At 40.7% G+C, this 11211-nt stretch overlaps 1 protein-coding gene across 1 annotated transcript in view; it reads left to right on the top strand.

The window, feature by feature from the left end:
- The window catches only part of ptch2 (patched 2), a gene marked incomplete at its 5' end in the record, with an annotated part of 28740 nt that extends 26612 nt beyond the window's left edge, over positions 1-2128 (top strand). Inside the window, 3 exons of the mRNA XM_080464319.1 lie at positions 298-703; positions 822-1380; positions 1494-2128. Of these exons, the coding sequence (XP_080320445.1) occupies positions 298-703; positions 822-1380; positions 1494-1528 (1000 nt within the window). The 3' untranslated portion in view covers positions 1529-2128. The remainder of the gene's footprint in view (positions 1-297; positions 704-821; positions 1381-1493) is intronic.
- Between the last annotated feature and the right edge of the window lie 9083 nt (positions 2129-11211).

Genomic DNA, 11211 nt, shown 5'->3' with positions numbered 1-11211 from the left:
GGCTTGGCTGACACTCTGAATCCCTATAAATGTTAACATGCAAACTAGTCTGATTGCAACTATGTACTTTCCAGTTCGTGTGTGTGTGTGTGTGTGTGTGTGTGTGTGTGTGTGTGTGTGTGTGTGTGTGTGTGTGTGTGTGTGTGTGTGTGTGTGTGTGTGTGTGTGTGTGTGTGTGTGTGTGTGTGTGTGTGTGTGTGTGTGTGTGTGTGTGTGTGTGTGTGTGTGTGTTCAAGATGTAGAAAGCTCTCCTTTAGTATTTCCAATCCAAACTAACATCCTGTGTCTCTCCATCAGATATTTCTTTGCTGTGCTCGCCATTCTGACTGTTCTGGGGATGCTGAACGGGCTGGTTCTCCTCCCGGTCCTCCTCTCCATGACGGGCCCCCCGGCCGAGGTGACGCCGGTAGACAATGCCAGCTGCCTGCCGACACCTTCACCCGAGCCCCCGCTGCCTCCCCCGATGACCCACCACGGGTACTACACAGGCCACCATAACCCACGGTCATCTCGTCAACCAGCGTTTTCAGAGTCGTCGGATTCCGAGTATTACTCTGAGCTGACCACCACGTCAGGGATCGGCGAGGACGATTATAAGTATTGCGACCGGAGCGCCTACCTGACATCAAACAACACCGTTCCACAAGCACCATCCCACCTACTGCTGGAAGCCAGCAAGAACCCCAGCTTCCCCAAACTGACGGTACGCTGCTGAGCGACCACACCCTCTCGGCAACTTGACTCTACCCTCATGTCTGTTTCCCCTTACCCTAAACTGACCATAAAAAAGTAAATTTAAACCATTTGTTTGTTTGTTGTAGGTGGTCAAGCCATTTGCAGAAAACGCCACAGCAACTGGCGGGAGGATTGAACCATTGAACGAATCGTCACCTGTTGGCTCCCAGGTTACATGCTGGGATGCAAACAAGCGGGAGCAGCAGAAGGGCCTCCAGAGACTCCAGGCTCAGCCCAGCCAACACTTACCCAGTGACAGAGCTCACTTTCCTGGGAGGACTTGTCAAAATGGGCCCAGGCTGCAGAACGGCAGAGGGCCTCAGCCAAACAGGACTAAAGGGCCGAGCTACAGCCACAGCAGCTCCACCCTGCCAGCACAGCCGGGCCCCAGCGGGGGGCCTGTTACAATGGTCACAGCCACTGCCTCTGTGACAGTGGCCGTGCATCCAAACTTGCCAGGGGCGGCGTACCAAGGCTATATGCATGAAGGTTTTGACACCGACAGCGAATCGGACTGTTTCGAGGCCGCTAGCAGGACTTGTGGTGACAAAACAAACTTTTCTTCATGTAAGAGAGACTCTCTGGAGCTCCAGGACTTGGAAGCAACACAGGGCCAGATGGAGTACCAGCTCGGCAAGACTCAAGGTGAGCAGTTTTTCTACGTTCATCTTGATTACATATGACATCAGACAGGAAGAGGGTTTTTTTTGTTTAAACTGAACGAGGTCTCATATTGTTCTATATTCTGTGTGTTGCAGGTGGGCTGATGATCCAAGCATCCAAAGATTGCTAGACTCTCTCGCACGCTGTGGTCCCTCTTCATTGCTCTTCATTGGAGCGCCTCGATGTCCACCTTGAACTCTGACCTGTACATAGACTTTACATGCAAGAAAAAGAGGATTTACTTCAAGGACATATTAAGAAATAAAAAAAATAAAAAAAAGACTTGTTTTAAGAGTTATATAAATCTATGAGTATATATTTTAATACTAAAAAAGAGGGAAGCTATTTAAAAGAGTACTGTATAACTTGGGTATACTCTTGTGTAAAGTTTCAGATGTAAAAGATTATTTTCATGCGGGGTGGTTGATTAAGCCCCAGACATTGTATAGAATAAGATATGTGCTATATGGTTTCACAAAACGTGAGATGTTATTGAGATATTAGGTTATTGAAAATACATGGTCAGTGTTTTATTTGTATTTGTATTTGTTTTTGTTTTGTTTTTGTTTTTTTGCTGCTACACTTTTAAATAATTTTAAGCAATTTGCCTTAAAAAAAAAAAATGCAGTAACCCCTCTCCCCCCTGCTCGACTTGTAAGTGACTAACTTTCACAGAATTGTACTGTGAGATATTCTGCGTCTGACACACTCTCTGCCACCGTGCACTGTTAAAAAAAAAAAAAAAAAAAAAAAAAATGGAATTACATAGCAAATGCTGTTTTATTAACAGTAGTAACCGTTGTGCCTTCAATGTGTCCCTTTTTTATCACAGCATTCAGAGCTCAGTATTATGTTCTCATTTTTGGTGTAAATATGTTTTGGGGTTTTTTGTTGTCTGTTTTGTCTCAACCAGACACAGATTATTTGTCTGGGGCAGTAGGATGAGTGATATTTGCTTCTTGTCACCATGTGCAGTCTGACATTTGATGAATGCTTCATGTGTAATCTGTGTCAGTCGTCCTGCAGTTTCAAACTACTTGAAGGAGCTGTGATGTTGTTTTTCCTCAGCAGTTATTGTAAGCTCTACAGACGGTGATGTTTACCTTTGTCTTGGACAAAAGTGTTGCTCACCTTCTTGTATTATTTTTGAAAGGGAATTCTAAAAATCCAATGCAAAAGGGAGTGATATTATTTAGTTTTAATGTTTTTCTTCTCTGTTTTTTTAAATCTTTGCTGGCTGCTTTATGGTTCCATCGTGCTGTCGAGACCTTGTCTAATTTTTATTCAGATTGTGATGCTTCAATCTGCTTTGACTCACTTTCTAATTTCACTTCTTATTAATACAAACCTCATACATCCCATGTCATTATTTTCACTTGGTAGAATTTGTTTGTCTTTGTTTGTTTGTTTGTTTGCTTTCCAGAGTTGTCGTCGTTCAGTATTGGTCTCATCACTGCCAGGTTAAATTGCAGGGAGAAACTTTCATATCTATTTCTTTTATGTCATTCTCTAAGTGGCAGCTGTTTCTTCTTTCTTTTTCTCTTTTGTAAATATAGAAGAAGAGTCAAATAGCTGCTGCAAATTGTGAACAATTACGCAAAACGAGCAAAGCACCATTTACAGTTTGGCCGCACCGTAGACAGCCAGGAGGTGTCGTCAGATGGGTGGGTTGAGGGGTTGAGCTCCTGCATTGGTTTGTAGTTTATTTCATTAAAAAAAATGTTAATGTCTTGCCATATAAATTATTTATATTAAAATTTTATTTTTGTAGTTTGTACAGATGCTAGTATCTAGACTGAAGTTCTATTTTTAAAGAGTAAATATATATATATTATATAAATATATCTATTTGTTGCTGAGTTTGCTTTTGTTTTGTTTGCATTTTGGGAGGGAGGGGTTGACAACACTTTAGAGCAGAGGATGTGTGTGTGTGTGTGTGTGTGTGTGTGTGTGTGTGTGTGTGTGTGTGTGTGTGTGTGTGTGTGTGTGTGTGTGTGTGTGTGTGTGTGTGTGTGTGTGTGTGTGTGTGTGTGTGTGTGTGTGTGTGTGTGTGTCTGGAGCAGAGGGGGGAGTTGGAGGACCATGAAGGAGAAGGTGTGTAGGAATGTGTCACTGTTACACCTTGTGTTTAAGCAGCCTCTTGGCCCTTCCTTCTTCATTGTCATTTTTGAAAATGTTCTTGTCCATGTCTGAAACACTGTGACTTCTGAAAACTATGCTCAAGAAAACCCTTGTGTGACCGTTGTGTTCCCTCACCTGCTATAGAAATTTAACTAACAAAATAAATTGAATGAAAACAATGTCCTTTTGGTCTTTGCTTCTCTTTTCAGTTAGCTTTTACCCCTGTAGATACTGAACACTAAAGTCCCACTGTCTAATCCAGATTTTTAAACTTCAATAAATCTAAAAAAAAACTAATGGCAATAAGTGTTACTACAACTAGAAAGTAAGTTCTTACTTGGGAAAGTGTGACACGTTTCTAAACATTTTGCACAACAAACGTTTAAAACGTTTGTTTTGTTTTAAACGTTTAATAAACGTAGTGTTTAAACAATAATAGCATGGCTGTAATGTAAAGGTAAATCATATCTGGGGCTTATTTAATCCTCCTCTCCTTTGATATATGTGATTACAACCTTGTTTTTCTCTGCTTCTGCCTCTGAAAGCAGCAATAAAGCCGGAGGCGGCCATGTTGCTTGTTTGTTATTGTTGTGTGAAAGCTGTAAAGTGGGAAATGGGACCTTTCCAGATGGGAAGTATCCCAGCTCCAACCTGTATTATCTATATTACATAAAGTCAGAGGTGGGAAGCAATAAAAGAATTTCTACTCCATTATGGTTCTTTAATTTTCAGTGGTTTTTTTTTACTTTTATTTTCCTCATTTGAAAAAGACGTGTACTCTTTACTCACATTCTTAAAACTATCTTGTTGCTTCTTTAAACCTTGATCAGAATGATTCAGAGTTAAAGTGCAAAGAGCAAAGCAGGTGAAATAACAGATGTGTAATGAAGTAAAGCTCCTTCAAAAGGTTTTGGCAACTCAAAGTGTTTTTATAAATGACATTCCTACCTTTTCCAGACTCAGAACTATATTGAACTTGAACAATGATCTGTGTAATTATGCTACTACAGTATATCCATACTGACAATACCAATGGTTGTAATGTGTGTTTGTATGCATGTGTGTATGTCACATCAGCATAAAGTAGTCAATACAATACTATTACTCCCAAGACCCAATTCTTTAGGTACAATCTGTGGTGAAATGCTTATATTTGCTGATACATGATAACTACTGGCTACTTCACTTGTGACTTATCAATCAGTGGGTGAAACCACATGTATGGGTTTATTTTTTACGTTTTGCAATTTGAATACATATTGATTTGGTAACCTATATTTCATCTTGTATGTAAAAAAATTTAAAAACGGACAACTTTTAAAAGTTAATCACAGACATAAAAGTCTTGTAAAGTGCTTAGTGCATGTATTTTTATTTTCTTCCTAGGGAACTGCAGAAGAGAGAGAGTTTATCAATGTAATCGCATTTCAACAGTTCAATTAAAAATATGAATAGATATAAAATATTTTTAGGATTTGTGCCTACCTAATGTAACTATTCGACTTTACCCAGCTTTGTCAAAAACAAAGACGCAAGATATTTAGTTTGCTTTATTATTATGATCAAACATTTTTACTTGATTCTGGGTCTTAGTGTTTATTTCCTGCCACAAGAAGAACTTGAGGTTGTACCACTTGAAATATCCGGCTGGTGCCTCTAAAGACAGCGTACCGATTGAACTCAAAACACATTTTCCATCAGATTACTTTACCAACTTTGCCAGTCCTCTCATTTACTCTGAGTGTGAAGAAGTCAGACATCAATGTAAACCATTTAAGTTTCAAAGCAATTCCAAGATGGAGAAGTTCACAAATTACTTCAGATTAAATCCTCTCACAATGTCGATACTTTCCATGATATTTCATTGAGGTATTTATGACCTGTGACTCAATCCACAAAAGAATCAGATTTGTTCATGTTTCCGTTTCCTTATCATGTGACTGTGCCTGAGGCAGGTGTTTTATTTTGGAGTAAGCCTCACGTTACACTCTGTTTCCCGTCAGTCACCTGACACCCAGTGAAGAGATTGGGTTAAATAATGATCCTGTCCACATGAGCTCCCAGAGAGTTTTACTAATACTACATACTTCTCTTTTTTCGATACATTTGCCCATATTTCTTTCCTTACTTTTACCGAGGTAACATCGAAAAACCACTGAACTGAGGAGTCGAACCACCTGGAAGGTGCCTGGGATCGCTGGCTGCCCGAATCATTGTTATGACTCGTCTGTCTTAAATCTCTGCCACTGTGCATGCACACACACGCACGAACGCACGCACGCACACACACACACGCACGCACGCACGTACGCACGCACACACACACACACACACACACACACACACACACACACACACACACACACACACACACACACACACACACACACACACACACACACACACACACACACACACGCATACACACACACACACCTAAGATTCACAGGAAACTCCTCTGCATATTTGCATCACACTCTGGTAAGAAATCACACTCTCTCACACTCACACACACACGCACACACATTAAAACCTTGGAGCATCACTGCCAGCAGATCCATGCACGTACACACACAGGCCCACCTGTGTAGATGAAAGGTGGATGCTGTAAATTCCTTCGCTTCCCACACAACAGCTCCTCGTTTGTCAGCCCAGGCAGAGCAGCCTATGTCTGAATCTGATACCTGATAGTCTTTTGAAGTTGCTGTCATGCACATCCACATCTAAACACACACACACACACACACACACACACACACACACACACACACACACACACACACACACACACACACACACACACACACACACACACAGTCACAGATGATATAAAGCGAAAGCTATATCTGAGTATCACTAATTTCATGTGCACAAGCATGTCATGTGCAACATGTTCCTTTAGTTTGAAAGCTGTATATCAAGAATATTATCTTAAGCTTGATGTCATTCCCTCAGAAGAAGCATATATTCTTCATTAATGCCACAGATCAGGACGCCCTATTATAGGTCAGGGAAAGACTGGAGCTATTCCCAGCAGGCATCTACTGTACGTAAGTCTGCTTCCAGTGAAGGTGAGACTATAGAGCAACATTTATACAACTCTCTGTTTGAAGGTAACGATTTGAAACCAGGAGAAGAACTTCTTAACACTCACTTATCAAACATTCAGCCATAATAGATTCATTTACTGAATGTTTAATGATTTTACCTTCATCCTTAAAGTCTTCAGGTAATCATTTGTGATAGATAGAATTACCAATTAATTTCACCAACGGGAGGCAAATTTGACAGATTTATGTCCTCAAAGTGAGAGTGAAGCAAAAAGAACCTGCACTGTGCAGATTATAAAAATGATAGCTATACAGTTCACCTTAACATTGTTTACATAGGAAGTTTCAATCATGGGTCAAAATGCTTGCGATAGGAAGTAATTTATAATGTAAGTATCAATCGCTCCCGGTGACATACTTATTTGACTTATAATGTTTGTATCATAGTGATTTGATATCTGTCATTTCCTGAAAGTTACACGTCGAAATTTGTGCAGAACCTGTTTATTAAAACGCAAATGTATGGCAAGGAATGAAAAGACATGATTATTATATTAACTGGCGTCTCTAAACTAACAACAGGTGTGAATGTGAGTGTGTCCGTCTGTGTTTGTCCCTCGGTGACCTTAAGTTGGACACAGCATTGGGGGGGCAAACGATATTGTATATATGGGTTTGAATTATTTGATTCTAAGTCTTCAATTTATGTTACATGATGATATGTTACCTTGATCTTGAGCTGATTTGACTTGAATTAAAGTTAAGTCAATTTGTGATCCATTGATCCACATATACAGTAAATTCATCCATCCATCTTCCATACTGCTTTATTTAGTTCATGGCGATGGCGCTGAGATAACAATGACCAAAAGCAGGTTACACCCTGGATAAGTTGCCAGTACATCACAGTCAATAAATCCAGTGTTAAACTCTATTTTAAAATGTGGGCGATTCCATAAACTGTGACCAGAGTTTTTGGAAGAGACTTTAAAGTTTATTTTTCCCTGATTAAATACAGTCTTACAAAGGAATGGTAATGTTCAATGACTCCTCAGCTGGAAAACGTTAATTTGGGAACTTAATTCAGATGTTCACTACACCACTCTAAGGATTAACAAGTATTTTAGGGGCGTGTCAGACAGTGTTTAACATATTAGTGTATAACCCAATAGATTCTTTTGAGGAAATCACCAAATCACTCATTTGATATAATAGAACATATCAAATTACAACATTTAATTTATTGTTTATGTCATATTTTCTTCCAGTACTTTCTAGAACTACAGATTACTCACAGATTTAGGGTTGCAGTCTGGTAGGAAAGGTGAAAGGTTATGGCTTAAAGCCAAAACAAGAACTCATTACTCTGAGCTAAACTTTGTATTACTTTGCGTCTTGTGAGGAAAACCAAGGCTCGGTGTCAGCAGTATGTAACAGTTGAAGGAGCTCCAGTTTTCTCCTTTCTGTGTGTGTGAGTGCAGTGTGTGGGCCCAGATAGCAGCTGATAGCAGCAGATAACACGAACCCTCAGTACCAACTCCTGACCTGCGTGTGGAGGTGAGATCAATGGAGGAGGAACGAGCACAATGGAGGAACAAAGGACAGAACTCATGATCTGGTGATGCCGCTGTCGGTATGCAAGGGCGTGTGTGTGTGTGTGTGTGTGTGTGTGTGTGTGTGTGTGTGTGTGTGTGTGTGTGTGTGTGTGTGTGTGTGTGTGTGTGTGTGTGTGTGTGTGTGTGTGTGTGTGTGTGTGCACTGCTTGGGTGGCCTAAGGATGAGCGCCCATTGTTGCTGGAATTCAATAGGGCTGATTAGTGAAGAAAAGTGCGTGTGTGCGTAAAAACATGCACTGGCATGCGTGTCAGTGTGAAGCAGGGGGTGGTGGTGTATGTGTTTCTACTTTTGCACTAAGCGCGGCGGAGAAGAATGGGGGAATTAGATGTAAAGCCAGCGAGAAAGCAGACTTCGGGGTGACATACCACACAAATCTGGGGAACTGTGATTGTTTGGCTTCACATCCACAGCACTGCTTTGTCTCCGTAGAATAACGATAGAATAATAACTCCGCTACAGTCAAGAAAATATGACAAAAGACGGCTCTTGTGTTGTTTGAGAGGTAACAGTCATATCAGCCAAGGAGCACTGTTGGATTTGAACAGGTAAACAGACACTGGCAGGCCCATTTAAAGTCTTTCTGCAAAGCTGAACCGTCTCACCTCAGGGAATAAAAGGACTATAAATTATGAATAATGAATTAGACTCCTTTTTTCTTACCAAAATTTACAATATATCTTCAAATTTCCCTTTTTTAATGTTTGTGGCCACAGGGACAAGAGGCCAAAGGCAGACACCTTACACAGGTCCAACACATGATTGAATGACACAATCACACTGTTTACAATCACAAATTGATCCTACAAATAGATCTGGGAACTGCAGAGACAGAATAACATGTCAACATGGACATGGAGCCAACACAAACTCACACAGAAAGATCTGAAGCATAGACTTGAGCAACACTGCAGTACCACTACACTGCCACTACTTGTCTCTTTGGAAGTTAATTGAAATTTTAAAAAAATGATTTTTTACAACTATTCAAATAAACAAAGTAAGAAACTTTTTGTAGCCTTACAAGAAGTACATATCAACTATTGCCCACAATGCAGTAGACAAGGTGCCTTATTTGAAAGCTGAAGCACCTGCCCCTCAAATTGCTGTGTACATTTAGCTTCACTTGCTGCCATGACTTGTTTGACCCTCCAATAGATGAAGGATTTTATTTGTATAGTAATTACTGTGAGGTCAATACAGATTTCAATGTCTGCAATTATTCTCACTGTAATTCTTCATCTAATGCTGGATTTCTCAGCAAATTCTAATAATTAACAGCTTTTGGTATCCATAGACAGAGTACTTAGTAAGTAGTATTAATAGCAGTAATATTTGTGATAAAATATCTGTATGATCTTGGTCCTTCTCTTGTTCCTTTTTCATAAGGATATAAAAGAGAGATTTGTATAATACAGTCATTTTGGAAACATTGCAATATACACACAAGTAACTCTGATCCTAATGTAGGACAGCAATGTGTGGTTTTGTTTATCAGGTGGTTTGCATGGAGGAAGACAACAGAAGGAAGACATTGATTGGTTTCCGTGCTCTGGGGCTTTCTGCGGGGAGTTTGCATGATGTCCCTGTGCCTGCAAAGCTTTTTCCTCACATGATGCAGCATTCAATCAAAAGCTAAAGAATAGTTTATGATGTGTCAGGTTAATTGTTACGCCGATGGACGAGCAGTCTGTCCAAAGTTCATCCAAATGTAGGAAAAGGTTATTCAAACGATTGAAATATTAATAAAATAGAGATATACAGACAGTCATTTTTTGGGAAAAAAAATAGCAATGGTTATGCATAGCCTTGATCACGACTCATTCCTGAACTTACGATCAAAAAGCCGTTTGTGTGTTTTGTTTTTATTGTTTGAAAGTTTCCACAAACTTTCATCCAGAGTATTTCTGCTGTTTCTTTGTACAAATCCAGAAAAACACATCAACTGACTCCGGGACTCACCATTCTGAGCGCGCTCTCTAAAACACATCACTCCTTGATGGGTTGAGTTTCCTCACTGCCGCGTGTATTTATGTGTGTCCCTGCTCTGTGATTGCATACTGAACCAGATCGTTGCTCCGACTGAGATCTTCTAATCATGTCTTGAAGAAACAGAGGAAGAACGAGATCAATATTTACTGAAAACGCTCTCCAACATAACAAATGTGTTTGTAATCTATGCCGCGGCGCGTGCGTTTCTCGCTGTGTGTGTGTGTGTGTGTGTGTGTGTGTGTGTGTGTGTGTGTGTGTGTGTGTGTGTGTGTGTGTGTGTGTGTGTGTGTGTGTGGTATACCTTGGCCATGACCGGGCCTGTCGAGGGGTGGCAGGAGGAGGAGGAAGAGGAGGAGTACGAAGTTCCAGGCAATCATGCAGACAGGCGGGAGGGCCCATATAGTGTAAACATGTTTTAAATAAACAGGAACCAGCGTAATGCCCTTTTAATTGATTCATTCTGTGCTTTGCTGTTTACAGAAGGGCCTAAATATGAGCCTCGTAAGGCAGAGGCCTTGTGTTTATAAGTGGTTTGTTTGGTTCAAACAATAACAGTTTCAACACCAGACGTAGTTGTGGATCCGTCACGATGCTGTATTGCTTTGCGGCGTTGCGATTTTTGTTGTTTTTTGTTTTTTTTTCCATGTTCCCTTCCTTTCTCCCGACATCACTTCCTTTGTCTGTGTTCGTTTCCAGTTGAAAACTCCATCTTGGAGGAGAATAAAGGAGCCAGAGTTGCTCTCCACAGTGCCCCACTGTCTCCTCTTTACAATTTGCAGGCCAGCCAGGGTATGCTGGTGTGAGTGCATGTGTGACTGAAGTTTAAATTGCAGCCACAGTGTAATGATATGGTGGCATGGTATTGAGGGGTACTCCAAAGGGATTGCGGGGGCTGGTAATTAAACATATGCAGACACAGACACATACAGAGAGTGAGACACACACACACACACACACACACACACACACACACACACACACACACACACACACACACACACACACACACACACACACACACACACACACACACACA

This window comes from Lipophrys pholis (genome assembly GCF_963383615.2).
Source record: "Lipophrys pholis genome assembly, chromosome: 1".
Taxonomy (NCBI): Eukaryota; Metazoa; Chordata; class Actinopteri; order Blenniiformes; family Blenniidae; genus Lipophrys; species Lipophrys pholis.
Note: the sequence above shows the minus strand (reverse complement) of the source record. Positions and strands in the feature narration are given on the sequence as shown.